Source organism: Equus caballus, chromosome 21, assembly GCF_041296265.1.
Source record: "Equus caballus isolate H_3958 breed thoroughbred chromosome 21, TB-T2T, whole genome shotgun sequence".
NCBI classification, from domain to species: Eukaryota; Metazoa; Chordata; class Mammalia; order Perissodactyla; family Equidae; genus Equus; species Equus caballus.
This window is the reverse complement of record NC_091704.1, coordinates 43,000,590-43,017,963: the sequence shown is the minus strand read 5'-3', so window position 1 is coordinate 43,017,963 and position 17,374 is coordinate 43,000,590. Positions and strand designations below refer to the sequence as shown.

At 36.5% G+C, this 17,374-nt stretch overlaps 1 protein-coding gene across 2 annotated transcripts in view; it reads right to left on the bottom strand.

Annotated features, from left to right (window-relative positions):
• Positions 1-205: 205 nt before the first annotated feature.
• NUP155 (nucleoporin 155) overlaps positions 206-17,374 on the bottom strand; it is a 64,572-nt gene continuing 47,403 nt past the window's right edge. The window contains exons 26-35 of one of the 2 annotated variants that reach the window (XR_011430164.1): positions 13,200-13,353; positions 12,878-12,982; positions 12,032-12,186; positions 8,423-8,547; positions 7,428-7,541; positions 6,341-6,461; positions 5,782-5,892; positions 3,713-3,849; positions 2,301-2,407; positions 206-1,676 (exon numbers count right to left, since the gene is read on the bottom strand). Coding sequence is in view for 1 of the 2 variants with exons in the window: in XM_001499483.7 (XP_001499533.2) it covers positions 1,538-1,676; positions 2,301-2,407; positions 3,713-3,849; positions 5,782-5,892; positions 6,341-6,461; positions 7,428-7,541; positions 8,423-8,552; positions 12,032-12,186; positions 12,878-12,982; positions 13,200-13,353 (1,273 nt within the window). In the remaining variant the exon portion in view is untranslated. Of the gene's footprint in view, positions 1,677-2,300; positions 2,408-3,712; positions 3,850-5,781; positions 5,893-6,340; positions 6,462-7,427; positions 7,542-8,422; positions 8,553-12,031; positions 12,187-12,877; positions 12,983-13,199; positions 13,354-17,374 lie in introns of both variants that reach the window. The other variant, XM_001499483.7, reaches the window with a different exon arrangement.

Here is a 17,374-nt window from a genome sequence, read left to right as displayed (position 1 = left end):
TTAAAACAAAAACATATATATAGATAGATAGATAGTAGAATTGGAGTCACAGCTAAATTATAGCATTTTAGCCAGATTTTCATTTTAAGTTGACATGACAGAATTTTAAATGTACAGAATTAAAAATGCATAGCATACATTCATTTTACATATTCACAAACTAAACTTAATTGAAAAGCTAAAAAATATGAGAGGTAGTGGTATCTAATGAGTGACATTTTCACATTTTATTAAACATTATAAATTAGAAGATTATAGGCAAAAGAGAGCTAAGTTCTAAGAGAATAAATATGGAAATGGCAACCCATGGTCTTAGGAACAAATGAAGGTGGAAGGAAAAATATTTTCAAAATGTATTTTAAAAATTGCCAGACAGGCAATAATGACAACAGGCAGAAGGTAATTAATCTTGGTAACACAAAAGATGAGAGGAAAGGAGTTCGTGTTGTTGCCTTTTTGTTAGTCCTGGTCATTCCCACTCTTTTCTCCTCCCTCACTGTAGCCATGACTTTGGGGCACTTGGTTTAGTTATTCCAATTCTGTTAAAGACTGAAAACTACATTACTAAAAATTTTGCTTTATATATTGTGTGTCTTGGGTAAAACTTGTGTGTTGTGGTTATTGACAGGGGAGGGAGGAAGAAAAAGCAGATAGAGAGCCAAGCCATACACCAGACGAATCCTCTTATGCAGTCGTTCTCAAAGTTAACACGTACTAGAATGCCCTGGAAGGCTTGTTAAAACAGAGAGCTGGGCCTCATCCCAAAGTTTTGGATTCAATAGGTTTGGGATTGGTCCTAAGATTTTGAATTTCTATCAAGTTGCCAGATGATGCTGATGTAGCAGTTTGGTGCGCGCACTTTGAGAACCACTGGTCTAAGGGAATTAGTAGTCACAAGGCCAAAGAAGAGCTAGGTAGACACTAAGGGAAAACAGTATCTTCCTGTATAACTTTTCAGGACAAGGAACATTAGCTACAGGTTTATCACTTGTTCAAAAAACAACCAGATATATACCAATCTTCGAGGATTATAACTGATGAAATCAGTAGTTGCAGGAAATTTCTTTCCATGGATGAACCCAAAACCTAAGTAATTTTTTTAAAGAGACAGTGTTTGCTTGCCTATTTAAGAATTGTTGTAGAATCCAGTATTATGGGAATGGACCTGCTCAGCTAGCCTATTTAAGTTTTAATATCGCTATCCTTGGACTAACTTGAAAATGAATACTACAAATCCAAAATTTCTGCCTGCAGTAAAATTCAAAATAAAAGTTTCTAAATATTTTTTACCCTTGTGTTAAGATCATAAATAATCGTATTTCAGTTGTTTTTTTAACCTGATTATTAAAAAAAAATAGTAGTAGTAAAAAAGAATTTGTCCAGCAAATGTACTATTTGTAGATACTAGTCACTTTTTAAAAACACATTTCTATTAAAATTGTTCTTAATTTCTTAGATTTGGAGCACCTGACATCTGGACCCAGCTGAGCTTTTATTTTACAGATCAAAATGCATAGATGAAAATACATTACAATAATTAATGAAGCCGTTCTAGTTTAGCCTGAAGAGATTTAAAATTCCCTGTGATGGCTTGTACTGCTACTGAAGAGCTCATAGACTGGAGCTCAACCAGATAACCACAAACAGCATCCAGGCAGAGATTTGTAAATCTTCTCCTGTAAAAGAAAAGACATCTGATCAACGGTCTATACATTTAAAAACATTTCCTCCTATAGAACTTTCCTCCAACTTCTGCTAACCTTACTCATAGCCCCAAAGCAGAGCAAGGGCCCCGTGTGTAAGTAAACAGCAAATGACTGAAAAGAGAAGGAAGAGCAGGGGTTGGGACATTACCATATAACCACCATTTTCCTTTTGAAGATTATTATAGTGAGAAGGAGGTAGTAAGGGATGACTCCTTAAATTAATATTATTTAAATTCTTTTGGCCTTTTCAAACAAATACACCTTGAAATGGCCAATAATATCACACAACATAATTGAACTGTCCTAGATCACTAATTTAAAGCCGAAGGAGTTTAGAAGTAATTCATACATCATATCCTTTCACTTGTAGAAAGGATTCAGGACAAGGGTTGAAAACTGGAAGCCCCTAACCATTCACACATGCTAACTGACATCATTCAAATAGTTACTGCTAACATACAAAAGAGCTTAAATCTCCTATACTTCTGTATAATCTCCACATCTTTCCCTATTCTCTCCAAATCTGTTTACTCAGATATTTATTAGAAGCATTTAGAAGTCTTTGCTATAATACAATATCTAATTCATACTTACCTCTCACAATTTAAAACTTGGCTAGGATTCTCAACATATCTTGTTAATAGTACACGTATACAATCCAAAAGGTGCAGTGGTTTCTTCATTCTGTTCCAGAATGGATCCTATAAAGAAAATACACATCGTGAGTTATAAGCCAAACTGTGCCAACTGATTTTTCAACCATTTATGTTAGTTAAAACAGTCATCAGAGCCCAAGGCAAAATTTACTGATATTAAAATAAGCATTTTATATTATGTGGTACTAAATTATATATCTGGTTATGGTTAATATTTAAAGAACATTGAAAACTGCACTGTGATATTCTTTAGGAAGAATATTTGCTACATCAACCAACTTTGTGGAGAATGTAAACTTCCTGTTTAGTAATGTGAGGTCAAAGAAAAAACCCATCTCTTCCTATTGCCCGTGACAGCACTCTTACTTTGAACCTATGCAGACTTAGTCCGATATGGTAAATAAGAGACTAAACTAGTAGTCCAAGAATCTTAACTCTAGTTTAAGCCATATGACTTAAACAGGTTATTTAACATCTCTGCTCTTGTCAGATGTAGTGGAAGATGGGGATGCTACTACTTGCTCACTTCCACCAAAGGCTCATCGTGAGGCTTAAATGAGACAGACAAGGGCCTTGGAAAGCACTGCATGAATGTTGAGATGATGCTACTATAATAGATACAATCTAGTTCAACAAGGTTTTATTTGGATCATTTAGGATAAAAATTACAAGATATATAGTCTGATAAGGTTCAATATGCGGAGAAAGATCTTCAAGCACTGATATTTTAGATGAGGTCATAGTAAATAAATACACTGTTACTTTGTTCTTTTAAAGTAAGTGATGATTCTAATGTGATGTGTTTAGCCTATTCCACCAAGAGTAAAGCATATGTTTATTAATGTTAAAAAATAATATTGGATTTTTATCATGATATACAGCAAAGCAATTCTCATTATCAGTTATTAAAGTGAATTATGGGGGCCAGCCCCATGGCTGAGTGGTTAAGTTCGTGTGCTCCGCTTCAGTGGCCTGGGGTTCGCCTGTTCGGATCCTGGGTGCAGACCTATGAACCACTCATCAAGCCGTGATGTGGCAGCATCCCACATAGAACTGGAATGACTTGCAACTAGGATATACAACTATGTATTGGAGAAGAGGAAGACTGGCAACAGATGTTAGCTCAGGGCCAATCTTCCTCAACAACAACAACAACAAAATAGCATTGCTTAAAAAAAGACTGACATAATTTCTGATACTCAACCAATGAAGCAAATTTCTGATGACAATTGTATTAGATGATGAGATACTTCAAAAACACTTAACCAAAATACTCCACTCCCATAACTAGAAAAAGTTAGTTAACTTTAACTAAATAAATTATTTTATTTTATTTAATATTTTCCTTACCCGTGACTTGAACAAGTGATCATATACTTCCAGTAGTCTAGGTAATGGTACTCCAATTTCATTCATTGTTTGTATTACAAAACCCACATCCCAGTTCAAAGTACAAACTTGCTGCTCTAAGAACTGCACGATAAAATCTAGGGAGGGAAAAAGATAAAAAATTAGGGTTGTTAACTCCCCCCAGCTTTACTGAGATATAACTGACACATAACATTGTGTGAGTTTAAGGTATACAATGCGATGATCTGATACACATATATTAAGAAATGTTTACCAGAATAAGATTAGTTAACACATCCTTCACCTTACATAATCATTTTGTTGTTGTTGTTGGAGGATTGTTAACTCTTGATACCAAAAAGTTGGTATGATTTCTAACTGAGCAGTTTCTATGGGAATCTTTTAAAAAACAATTTTCCAAAAAGAACTTTTTATAAAAATAAGACACATACCAGAATCAGCAAATCCATAGGGACAGAAAGTGGATTAATGGTTGCCTCTGGCTGAATGGTGGGAAAGAGTAGGGAGTGACTGCTAATAAGTACATGGTTTTTTTTGGATGATGAATATGGTCCAAATTTAATTGTGGTGACAGTTGCACAACTCTGTGAATATGCTAAAATCATTGATTTATACACTTTAAAGCTAATAGGAAAAAAAGTACATTTTAGTGAATTTGGAAAATATAGAAAGGTACAAGGAAATAGAGAGCATTTACAATCTCACTACTGGAGAGGACCCACTGATAATTTCTTCAATATCTCGATATACTATATCCTCAATTTAACATCTTTTTGGAAAAGAAAGGCTACTGTATCCTGATTTTAGAAATATTAAATGCATTTTTTAAATGCTCCAGCCCCCACATTCAAGTTATTTATTTTGATAGTTCTAATTGTGGCCCTACTTTCACTTTTTACTACTTGTCACATCATAAATAAGATCATAACAGTACCAAATTCCTATTTATGATACCTGAAATCAGAGACTGACCAATGTGAATATCCATGGGCAAGAGGAATCACTGAAAAGCTGCCCCTGAAATTGCATCTCCCCTGGAATGTACCAGACAAAGATTTTGGACAGGTAATAAAAATTCTAAAAACCCTAAACTTGTTCTAGTTTGAAGTCCCCTGGAGCTTGTACCAATTGAAAGACTGATAGAAAAATGAGGCCTCTTCTACCCTAAACTTTACTGGGCTCAAAAATTAAAAATCTAAAGCCAAAGCAGAAATACACTCAAAAGAGACTGTGTATAATGTGGTCTTTTTTACTATTAAAATTGTCGTTTCATATATTTATAAAATATATATATATATTTGCTCTTTATTTTTCTGATCAATGAAACGGTGTGGCAGTTTTTAATGGCTTTATTTCTTATCAAGTCCAAGGACTAAATCCTAAATCAGGGATGGTCTATAAACAAGTTTGTATCCTAATTTTTAAAAACAATTTAATGTTATGTTGTGAGCATTTTCATGTTTCTCAACATTTTTCAAAAACACAAAGTGCTTAATATTCTACTTATGGGTGTATTTATGTTGATTCTATTGTTTTACAGCTAAAGAAAACACAGATTAGCGAATGGCTCATAGTAATTAGAGTCACTTACATAACAATTATACTCCGCATATTTTGTTAAGAAAGTGGTTCACAAGTTACATTTTTAACACAACTTCTCACTATTTTAAAGAAAACTATGCTCTCAATATAATACACAGTAGTTGAATCAATCACAGATTACTCATGCACAAAAACACCAGCTGTTTTTCTTTTCTCTTCACAAACTCGTATAGGGTTACCAACACTATAACCACTGTCTGACAGTACTATGCCAAGACAGACATATAAACTTGGATGGTCAGTCAAAGAAAGTTTCATACCCAACCATTCATCACCAAATTCTGCTATTCTTTGGAGGACTTTCTTTCTGGAGAGGTAGAATTAAACTGCTGAGCTAAATAGCAACAAAGAAACACTTTCACCCTAAAGATCATTATTTTTCCATGTCAATCAGGAAACCCATCAAAACAAAAAACATCCTGACAGCACCTAGGGTTACTGCTTACCTAATGGAAAGAAGCGAGGTGTGCCAGCATAAATTTTTCCAAGCAGCACAATCTTGAGACTAAGAGCATGCATTCTATCTGGGGAACTCAATGTCACACTTTCGTTCAATTCTGTAAGAAAGTGGCATGTCATTAGAAACCCAAATTATTTTTAATGTGAAATGTTTAAATTGGCTATTTTATTCTGTTTCAAGTTACAAAATACCCTAGAACTGATATTTACATAATATAATGAGTAGAGTCTCTGTTTCTGTTAGCGTCTGATATACTCTCTTGTCTTACCAGGGTACTGGTTATGAGACTCTGAGGGAACTGTCTCAGGCTCCTTTATTAAGCAGTACAAACCACAAAAATGACACTCCAAGCTTCCTCTCCAATATCCACTCTGATCATCCTCTAGAGGACTACCCTCCACCACATCCAGCTACCCTCCACTTACCCTCTACGTGGCTATATACAATTTTCATGAACCCTGGATATATGAGGCACCAGCAGTTTGCATTCCTCTACCAAGTCACTAAACACTGGATGCTAAATATACCAAAAAGCGAACACTTACCTTTCTCTATGATATCTTGCCAAAGTGTCTGCACCAATATAGGGTCTGAATAACCGGCACAATGAATTATTGCAAGTTTACACTCTGCAAGTTTAAATGGGTCAGCAAATTCCCCATAAAGCTGTGGGAGAAAATGCCAACATTATATATCCAATTAGAGGTCAGCATTCAGAAATTAATGGTGAAACACTCCTTGAAAGTTTAAAACAATCAAAGATTTTATCTAAAGTTTTCAAAATACGATATAAAGATGTGACAATGTGTAGCTAGTTATAACCCCAGATTAAAAGTGGTGAATGAATGGTAAAAACATTCAAACAGATTTCAGCATGTGTGTCTGTGTTTTTCTCGTCTGGGAGATGTTGCAATGACATTTCTTTTAGAATTAGTGTTGTCTAAACCAGAGTTTGAAGAAATGGAAATAACTGACAAATTTCAGGGCGCTTAAGGATACTGGAGCCATGTCCAAGAATGTCAAGAATAACTTGACAACTTGAATGTCAAGAACAACTGAAGAAGGAGCTGCTCTGAGGATTCAGAGTGGGAGAGGCTAAGAAAGTGCAGCAAAGGTATGTTACTTTTACAAGACAAGAAGCAAGGCCACGGGGCTGGCCCTATGGCCTGGTGGTTAAGTTCAGTGTGTTGCACTTCGGTGGCCTGGGTTTGGTTCCCCGACACAGACCTACACCACTTGTCAGTGGCCATGCTATGATGATGACTCACATACAAAACAGAGGAAGACTGGCACAGATGTTAGCTCAGGCAGAATCTTCCTCAGCCAAAAAAAAAAAGCAGCAGCAAGGCCATAAAATAGCTGGCAGAAGTTTTAACAAAGCCCCATGTGAGGCTGATAGATTCTTGATAGCTACTGGCTTGGAAAGAGCAACTCAGTTCTTTCTAAGAGTAAGATATAACAGCAGTGATTTATCAGCCGAGTGACATGCTGCCAAGGACGACTTATCTTATTTTGTGGAGATAGGTTAATCTTTCCCATGAAACAACAAGTAAAATGCAAAAGAAATAACGAATTTGTAGATATTAGCTGACTGCTTGACGGTTATAGGAATTTCACTTGCTTTTTTATTACCTTAGTTATGTCCATCAGCTCAGCATCCAGCTGAGAAATTGCATCCTGTACAGAAGAATGATGGGAATACTGCCTTTGTAGTGTCTCTTGTATCTGAAGTTGGATCCTAGCAACCTAGTTTGGATAGAAAAAAAGGAAGTCTTAAGTTCTCTATGATAATTCAATAGGTACTTGAAGGAATGACTCCTAGTATCTGGCTTTAAGTTTGTTAAAATAAAAATAATGTATAAATAAAGACTTCTATCATAATAGACCAGCAACTCTTCATCACAACATAAAAGGCTGCACAGGAAGTGGACTGTGGCAGAGTCTTTGATGCCCACAATACCCGCAGCCAGACTAATGGCTAGACTACACTTTATACTTCCCAGCCTCCTTTGCAGGGAGGCATGGCCATAAGACTGAATTCTCTTCAAAGGAATGGACTGGACATAAAGTATGTCACTTCAGGGCTGAGGTTTTTAAGAGTGAATGTGCTTCTTACAAACTCTTTTTTTCCCCTTCTTCCCTCTAACCGAAGAAAAAGATAAGGGAATGGTAGAGCCAGAAAATAGAGCCCAAAATCAACCTAGTGGAAGAAAGCCACCTGCCAACCAGGGACACCCACTCCAGATTTTGGACCACTATACATTTTTGGGTCTGTTAGTTAAGGCAGTTAAGCCTCCTCTACTTCATACACCTACTTATTAGCTTCCAGGATAAATGGTGAATGTGATACAATTTGCTTTGTGTCCCAACAGTTGAAGAAGCCTTCAGAAATGTCATAGAGAAAACTTTTAAATTACAGCAATGTCCTATGACACCAGTGCTATGTCCTTAAAATCTCTGAAAAGATTTAGATCTAAATATGAAAATAAATAATACAGGCAGAAATGACTAGAATTAATAATACTGACTGCTATGATAAACCTATTATTTACAAGGGGAAGAAGAGAAAGTGCAATAACGTGGCTATTACTCAGTGTGGACAAAGCTTAAGTATTTTTAGCACTTACTTCCATTTTTTCTTCTAATTCATGAAGGAATTCACCATCTGCAGCTATTGATGAAATGGCAGTGGAACTTTTGGCACTGAGAATGGCTCGAGCAATGTACTCTAGTCGCTGCTGAAGTGAAATTTCTGTGCTGGGGGAAAATCCTTATTTTTATTTTATGAATTCTCAAGGATTCAAGATACAAATAATTACTTATAATGCATTATTTTATACCAAGTGAACATAAAAGGCATTTGAAACTTGAGAAAATTATTAGAGGGTTTCTAATAAAAGAGATCAATAATTTAAGGCAACAAATAAAGAAATACTTTATTTGTTCATGTACACAAAAGTAACTTCCTATTTTAAAACTTGAGTTCAAGATACTAAAATTTGGATTCTTCTAAAATTAAATTAAGGAAAACATTCTTCATAGCTCCTCGTATGCTTCACTTCTCCACCTTAATGTGGTCAATACCACATTTCATCTTCCACACAGCAACCAGAGTGTGCACTTAAAAACATAAACTAGATGTCACACGCTTTCTTAAAATCCCCCAGTCGCCTTCCCCCTTTCCTCCAACCACCTCTCCTTCTACTTGCTCCCTTCCTGACTAGCTCCAATCCCACTGGCTTTCTTTTTTGTATCCCAAACATGATAAACTTCTATCTGATGCAGTGCCTCTGTACAGACTATGTTCCTGTGCTTGGACTACTTTTCCTCCCATTTCTTTACATGGTTGCCTATTCTTGTCACCTGAGACTCAATTTTAATGACAATTTCTCTGAGGTCTTCTCTGACCATTCCTATGTAAAGCAGCTCCCCACTTCCCTAGGCACTTTCTACTGTACTGTCTTATTTTCATTGTATTTATAGAACTTGAACCTGTTTATTTGTCTATGGGTTTTACCCACTAGAATGGGAGCTCCTTGGTAGCATGGGTGGTGTCTATCTTGTTTACACTCCTCCCTGCATGCCTTGGGCATCAAAATCTATTTGCTGGCGGACTGACTGAAAGTGTCAGAGAGCCCCAAGCATGTACCCACCTCATGGTTGCCAGCTTCAGTCCTTTTGAATCTTCTAACTCTATCAGATCTGGCTTTGACATTGTAAAGTATCTTGGCATTAAAAGCAAACTCCTTTAGTTGCTGGCAACCTCTCAGATCAATGAATATTAAATTAACCTTTGATATCCTAATTAATTCCAACCTGAATCAGGAAAAAATTGGCTTTCTTTTACTTTCGGAGAAGGTCTCACTTAGACTGTCCTTCTGTGTAGCTATGGCTCCTATACTTTTCCCCTTCCAAAAAGAAACCAAAAGGAAAAAGAGTTAACTCCTTTCTCTCTTCTACCTTTCAAAGTATATGTGTCTATGACAGTTAATTAGCACTGACCATCTCTTAAGGTTACACATAAGGAACACAGTACATTTGGGAGCTCTGTCTCTAAAAGGGCCTTCCTTTCTTTCCCCTCTTATCTCTAAACAAACTCACTTGAACTTTACATTTTAAAAGTGAGTAACATTTCTGAATTATTTAAAAGAGAACAGTCTATGCTGCCTATTTATTTGGTACAGGCTATAAATGCGAAAAAAGAAAAAATACAGTGAGAAAGAGAGTAACGTAATAGTTGGAAAAACATTTTACGGTGGAAAGAGATGGTAAGCTGAGAGCTAAAGAGTGGATATAGGGGCCGGCCCGGTGGTGCAGCAGTTAAGGTCACACATTCTGCTTTGGTGGGCCAGGGTTCACTGGTTTGGATCCCAGGTGCAGACATGGCACCGCTTGTCAAGCCATGCTGCAGCAGGCATCCCACATATAAAGTAGAGGAAGATGGGCACAGACGTTAGCTCAAGGCCAATCTTATTCAGCAAAAAGAAGAGGATTACTGGCAGATGTTAGCTCAGGGCTGATCTTACTCAAAAAAAGAAAAGAAAAGAAAAGAAAAAAATGAGTGGCTGTACTACAAGGTATCTCATGTGAAGAGGAAATTAGGTTACACAAGTGAGTGTGTGAAGTAAACGTGGACAATGGGTGTTCCTAAAAGTTAGAGAATTTCTGAATATTTTTAAACAAGAATTTAATAATTATTCTAACAAGGAAAAAGGTAAATAAACAATAAAAGGGCAATTAAGAGCCACTCAAGTTTTTGAGCAATAAGTGGCATGATAAAAAATGGAACATTAAGATTTGATGGTAATGGTATCTAGGACTAACTAAGAAGAACGACAAGCGTGATCCAGAAATGATACTGAAGGGCTGAATGAGGGGTGCAGTCCATATGTACCTCCAGCAGAGGACAGTATGTAAAAGGCACACAAACAATGGATAAAGGAATGAATTACACAACCTTAAGATATAGAGCTACAGTGAATTAAATACTTAATAATGCTATCAATTCTTAATTATATAAACGAAAAATTAACCAAGGCCTTTACTAGAAACTGCCTTTTAGGCCTTTACTAGTTTAAATTCCTTTCCTTTCCTTTTATTAAACCAAAGACAAAGGAATTAAAGTCAATTATATATATTTCACTTTCTGTTTGAGAGAGGAACTTATAAAAATCAAGTGCCTGTTATGACCAAGGAGGGCAAGAAGAGCAAAAAAGCCTTGGGTCTACATAGGCAATAAACACACCTGCATCAGTATACATACAGACACACACACACTCACACTCGCTATTAGCCATATCTGGATTCTTTAAGTGACCATTCTGATTAACTGGGTTTAATAACAGCTTTGCCTCAACAGCCTCCTCTTCCTGACTTAACCGCTCTCCAGGTTTTAGAAATAGCATTTGTATTATTTTGGCAAAGAAAACTCCAAATGAAAATAGGGGGTCAAATTAATGATCCGCCTAACATTTTATTAAATTGTCTTTTGATATGATAACCTAATTAGAAATTTCAATATTTTCTTTAACTGGATTCTTAATAATCCCCTGTATATGCTCTAAGACCTTTTTCATAATTTAAACCAATGGCAGAGTAGAGGAAATTTGTCTGGAATTAGTAAAAAATTCAAATTATAAAGCCCTGGAGAAGTAGTTTTTGTCCTTTTAGTTAAGAATACTAATTAATTGGAGCCTGCCCCATGGCCGAGTGGTTAAGTTTGTGTACTCCACTTCGGTGGCCCAAGGTTTCGCCGGTTCGGATCCTGAGCACAGACATGGCACCACTCATCAGGCCACGTTGAGGCAGCGTCCCACATACCACAACTAGAAGGACCCACAGCTAAAATATACAACTATGTACTGGGGGGATTTGGGGAGAAGAAGGAAAAAAAAAGATTGGCAACAGATGTTAGCTTGGGGCCAATCTTACAAAAAAAAAAGAATATAATTGATGTTAGGAAGAAAGAATCTAAAGACATACTTTAAAGAAAAGGATTTAGAAGACAGTTTGACTAGAGAGGGTCTTAGGTATGCTTTTAGTACCTTCTACATGTTATTAAAAACAAAACAAATAGAAAAAGAGAAAACCATAAACTTTAGGTAAATCCAAGTAAAAGCATAAAATTCTACATATGTATAATCTGAATGAGGTTTGATTTAATTTTTGAAATCTGGATGTAACTAGATATAGCTAAGTAATCAATCACTTTTCACAGTGGGAATATTACACCATACCTATGCATGTCAGCCAATTTGGACAGGACACGAGCAGCATTACTAAAACTTCTGTTCTTCTCATAATACCTCCAGAGTAAATCCATATAATGGACTTTGTTTTGATCAACTTTGGCCATTCGGACTAGATGGGGCTCTAGAAATGGAGAGGCAATCTGGAAATTGTATAGTTACTCAGAAACATTTTATGACCACTCACTTGCTCTTTATGTAGTACATATAACATTTTTAAGACAACTATAGGTGTGCCTTGTTTTATGAATAAATAAGCAAAATATAATCCAATAACAGATAAAAGAGAGGGCAATTTTTCTCACTATAAATGATTTTTGTTTTATCACAGTTAATGAAAGAGTTGGTATCACAGTTGCATTAGGCTGATAAAAATAATTTCCTATAATCCAATTATAAATCTTTTAATAAACTTTGAGAACACAGCTATTGATTCCTAGAATCTGAGCTCAAAGGCATCCTTGAAATTATCAAATGCCATGTATTTATTTTACAGACTGAGGAACACTGAGACTTAGGGTAGTGAAAGGACATGTGTGAAGTCACATAGTGACTTCACAGAAGAGCTAAGACAAAGTTCAGGTGTTCTAATTCATAATCCAGTGATCTCCACCCCACAATATAAACAACCCCAATCAGCTTCTCAATAAAAGAAAATTAGAGCAATGGCCTACTTTGCCTACTAGAAAAAGATATTGCATTACTTGGCTTTACACGAACACCTTGGTAGGTACAGAATGAGAAAAAATTTCCTATAACTATATGTGTTTAACCCATTGAGTTATGCTATTTAAAAATACAAATTAACATTAGAGTAAAAAACCATTTTTTTACCTGCAGTAGCTTATCTGCAAGGTCAGCTTGTATTAGCCAATTATAAAGGGCAATACTAAAGAGCTCATCTTTGGATCGTTGAGACAATTTAAGCATCTGTTCAAACTAAAATAAAGAAAACAATAAAAATTAGCACAGTTAAAGGTTCAGTTGCTGTAATATCATGACCCTTAGCCTTATAAACTCCTGTTAAGATATCAAGAATCCTTAAACCATAAGTTTGAAGAGCTATGACCTTTCCCAAGATGATTATGCCACCACTAACACACAGAACTTCTAAACACAATGTATTTCCAGAATGAAAATATGCTATGTCCCTTACGTGATGTCCTGCTTCTTCATTACTCAGCATATTGGGATCAGAGGATAACACTGGAGGCCCAGGTTTCTTGGGTACACTGGGAGACTGAGGAGCAGCCTTACTTTGATTTACTAGTTCTTGAAGTGTATCTGTAATACACTTGTAACTGTTTAATCTGAAAGAGAATGGCAAAGGAGCAATTACATTATTTAATTAGACAGCAATTGATTTATCTTTTTTTTTCTCTTTGGTGAGGTGCCACAGCAGGGCTTGATGAGCTGTGTGTAGGTCTGTGCCTTGGATCCAAACCTACAAACCCCAGGCCGACAAAGTGGAATGCACGAACTTAACCACTATACCACTGGGCCTAATTTAAATACAGACAACAATCTGAAGACTATTTTGGAGAAGATGTGTGTGTGTATACATATATATACACACACAAATTTGGTATTAAAAATAATACAAATCATAGGCTTTTTCAATAGGTTGGAGAAGCATTTGGTTAAACATAAAAAGGTAAAGTTTTAAAAATGACTGTATTAACAAAAAACATGTCTTAGGTGATATATTTCCTTCATGGATATACATTTTTTTCTTTAACAGTCTCAACTAAACTGTGAACATTTAAAAATAATCCTTGAGCAATGTCAGCACCATGGCAGAATGAGCTGTTCCCTTTGTCTCTCCTCTCTAAGTTACAACTAAACGGACACAGAACAGAATGCCTGAGAGATCCAGGCAGCTATACGTCTGAAGGTGGGTATACTGGACTTCCAGGAAGCAGCAGAACTAAGGGAGCAGATCCAAGCCTGGCCCCACAACTGCCCCCTCCCCTGGCAGCGGCGATCCATGATGCAGACCCTCACACAGTGCTGGAAGAAGTGTGAATGGAGGCCCGTGTGCAAATGCTGTAGAAATGGTAGCCCGGCTCACAGGAGTGCCCACCCCGCTGCAGCAGCCCCATTCATGTGAACGTTCCCCAGCAAGTGGCCACGGCTCAGCCCGTGTGACAGCGCCCTACCCCTGCAAGTGCGACCCACTGAGCAGCTGTGGCCAGCCTGCAGGAATCAAGAGTGGCTATACAGGTACAACTAGGAGCAGAAGGAGTGGAAACAGAAAACACAGCCCCTGGCCCCTGTCCACCCAGCTATGGCAGGTGGAACCTTGGGACCATTTACTACCACAAATGTGCCAGTGGAGGATCAATTTATCAAACACCATGGAGAACTACAGTAATAGCTGCAGAACAGAAGGAAAATGACAAGTCTCCAAAAACCAAACCTTAAGTCACAGAAGATTACAGTCTAAATGACAGAGAATTCAAAATAGTTGTCATTGAGAAACTCAGTGAGTTACAAGCACACAGAAAGACAGTTCAATGAGCTCAGGAATAAAATTAATGAACAGAAGGAACAGTTCACCAAAGAGATTAAGCCCTTAAAAAACAATGACACAGAAATTCTAATAGTAGAATTAAATGAAAAGATAGACCAGATGGACTTAATAGATATAGAATACTCCATCCAAAAATGGCAGAATATACATTCTTCTCAAGTGCACATGGAACATTTTCAAAGATAGACCATGTTAGGAAACAAGGCAAGCCTCAATAAATATAAGAAGACTGAAATCATATGAAGCATCTTTTCTGACCACAATGCTATGAAACTAGAAATTAACAAGAAAAAAACTGGTAAAGTGACAAATACGTGGAGACTGAACAACCAATGGATCATTGAAGAAATTAAAGGAGAAATCAGAAAATATCTGGAGACAAACAAAAATGAAAATAGACCATACCAACTCATATGGGAAAAGCAAAAGCAGTCCTAAGAGGGAAATTCACAGCAATACAGGATCACCTCAACAAACAAGAAAAATCTCAAATAAGTAATCTGAAACTACACCTAACAGAATTAGAAAAAGGAGAACAAACAAGGCCCAAAGTCAGCAGAAGGATGAAAATAATAAAAATTAGAGCAAAAATACATGAAATTGAAATAAAGACAAAACAGTAGAAAGGATCAATGAAACTAAGAGCTGATTGTTTGAGAAGATAAACAAAATTGACAAACCCTTAGCCAGATTCACTAAGAGAAAAAGAGAGAAGGCTCAAATAAACAAAATTAGTAATGAAAGAGAAATTACAATGGATACTGCAGAAATACAAAGGATTATAAGAGAATACTATGAAAAACTATATGACAACACATAGGACAATCTAGAAGAAATGGATAAATTCTTACACACATGTAACCTCCCAAAACTCAATCAAGAAGAAATAGAGAATCACAAGTAAAGAGATTGAAACAGTAATCAAAAACCTCCCCCCGCAAAAAAGTACAGGGCCACATAGCTTCTTAGGAGAATTCTACCAAACATTCAAAGAAGATTTAATACATATCCTTCTCAAAACATTCCAAAAATTTGAAGATGACGGAACACTTCCTAACTCATTCTATGAGGCCAACATCACCCAGATCCCAAAGCCAGACAAGGACAATACAAAAAAGGAAAATTACAGGCCAATATTGTTGATGAACATAGATGCAAAAACTCTCAACAAAATATTGGCAAACTGAACACAGCAATACATTAAAAGGAACATACACCATAATCAAGCGGGACTTTTATCAGGGATGCAGGGATGGTTCAACATCCGCAAATCAATGAATGTGATATATCACATGAACGAATGAGGAATAAAACCCATATGACCATCTCAATAGACACAGAGAAAGTATTTGACAAGATTCAACATCCATTTATGAAAAACACTCTCAATAAAATGGGTATAGAAGGAAAGTACCTCAACATAATAAAGGCCATATATGACAAACCCACAGCCAATATCATACTGAACAGGGAAAACCTGAAAGCCATCCCTCTAAGAACAGGAACAAGACAAGCATGCCCACTCTCACCACTCTTATTCAACACAGTCCTGGAGGTTTTGGCTAGAGCAATTAGATAAGAAAAAGAGATAAAAGGTATCCAGATTGGCAAGGAAAAAGTGAAACTTTCACTGTTTGCAGACAACATGATTCCATATACAGAAAACCCTAAAGAATCCATTGGAAAACTATTAGAAATAATCAACAACTACAGCAAAGTTACAGGGTACAAAATCAACTTACCAAAATCAGTTGCATTTCTATACTCTAACAACGAATTAATGGAAAGAAAACAAGAATATAATCGCATTTATAATTGCAAGAAAAAGAATAAAATATCTGGGAATAAATTTAACCAAGGAGGTGAAAGATCTATACAATGAAAACTATAAGACATTATTGAAAGAATGATGATGACATAAAGAAATGGAATGATAGTCCATGCATATGGATTGAAAGAACATGGTTAAAATCTCCATACTACCTAAAGCAATCTACAGATTCAAAACAATCCCAATCAGAATCCCAATGATATTCTTCATGGAAATAGAACAAAGAATCCCAAAATTCATATGGGGCAACAAAAGACCCCGAAGAGCTAAAGCAATCCTAAGAAAAAGAACAAAGCTGGAGACATCACAATTCCTGACTTCAAAATATGATACAAAGCTATAGTAATCAAAACAGCATGGTACTGGTACAAAAACAGACACACAGATCAGTGGAACAGAACTGAAAGCCCAGAAATAACACCACACATCCATGGACAGCTAATCTTTGACAAAGAAGCCAAGAACATACAACGGAGAAAGGAAAGTCTCTTCAATAAATGGTGTTGGGAAAACTAGACAGCCTCATGCAAAGAATGAAAGGAGACCATTATCATTTGCAATATGCAAAAATCAACTCACAATGGATTAAACACTTGAAGGTAACATGTGAAACCATAAAACTCCTAGAAGATAATGCAGGAAGTAGACTCTTTGACATTGGTCTTAGAAGGATCTTTTTGAATACCATGTCTACTCAGCTAAGGGAAACAAAAGAAAAAATAAACAAGTGGGACTTCATCAGACGAAAGACCTTCCTCAAAGCAAAGGAAACCAGGAACAAAACGAAAAGACAACCCACCAACTGGGAGAAGATATTTGCAAACCATATATCCGACAAAGGGTTAATCTCCAAAATATATAAAGAACTCATAGGGGGCTGGCCCCGTGGCCGAGTGGTTAAGTTCGCGCGCTCCGCTGCAGGCGGCCCAGTGTTTCGTTGGTTCGAATCCTGGGCGCAGACATGGCA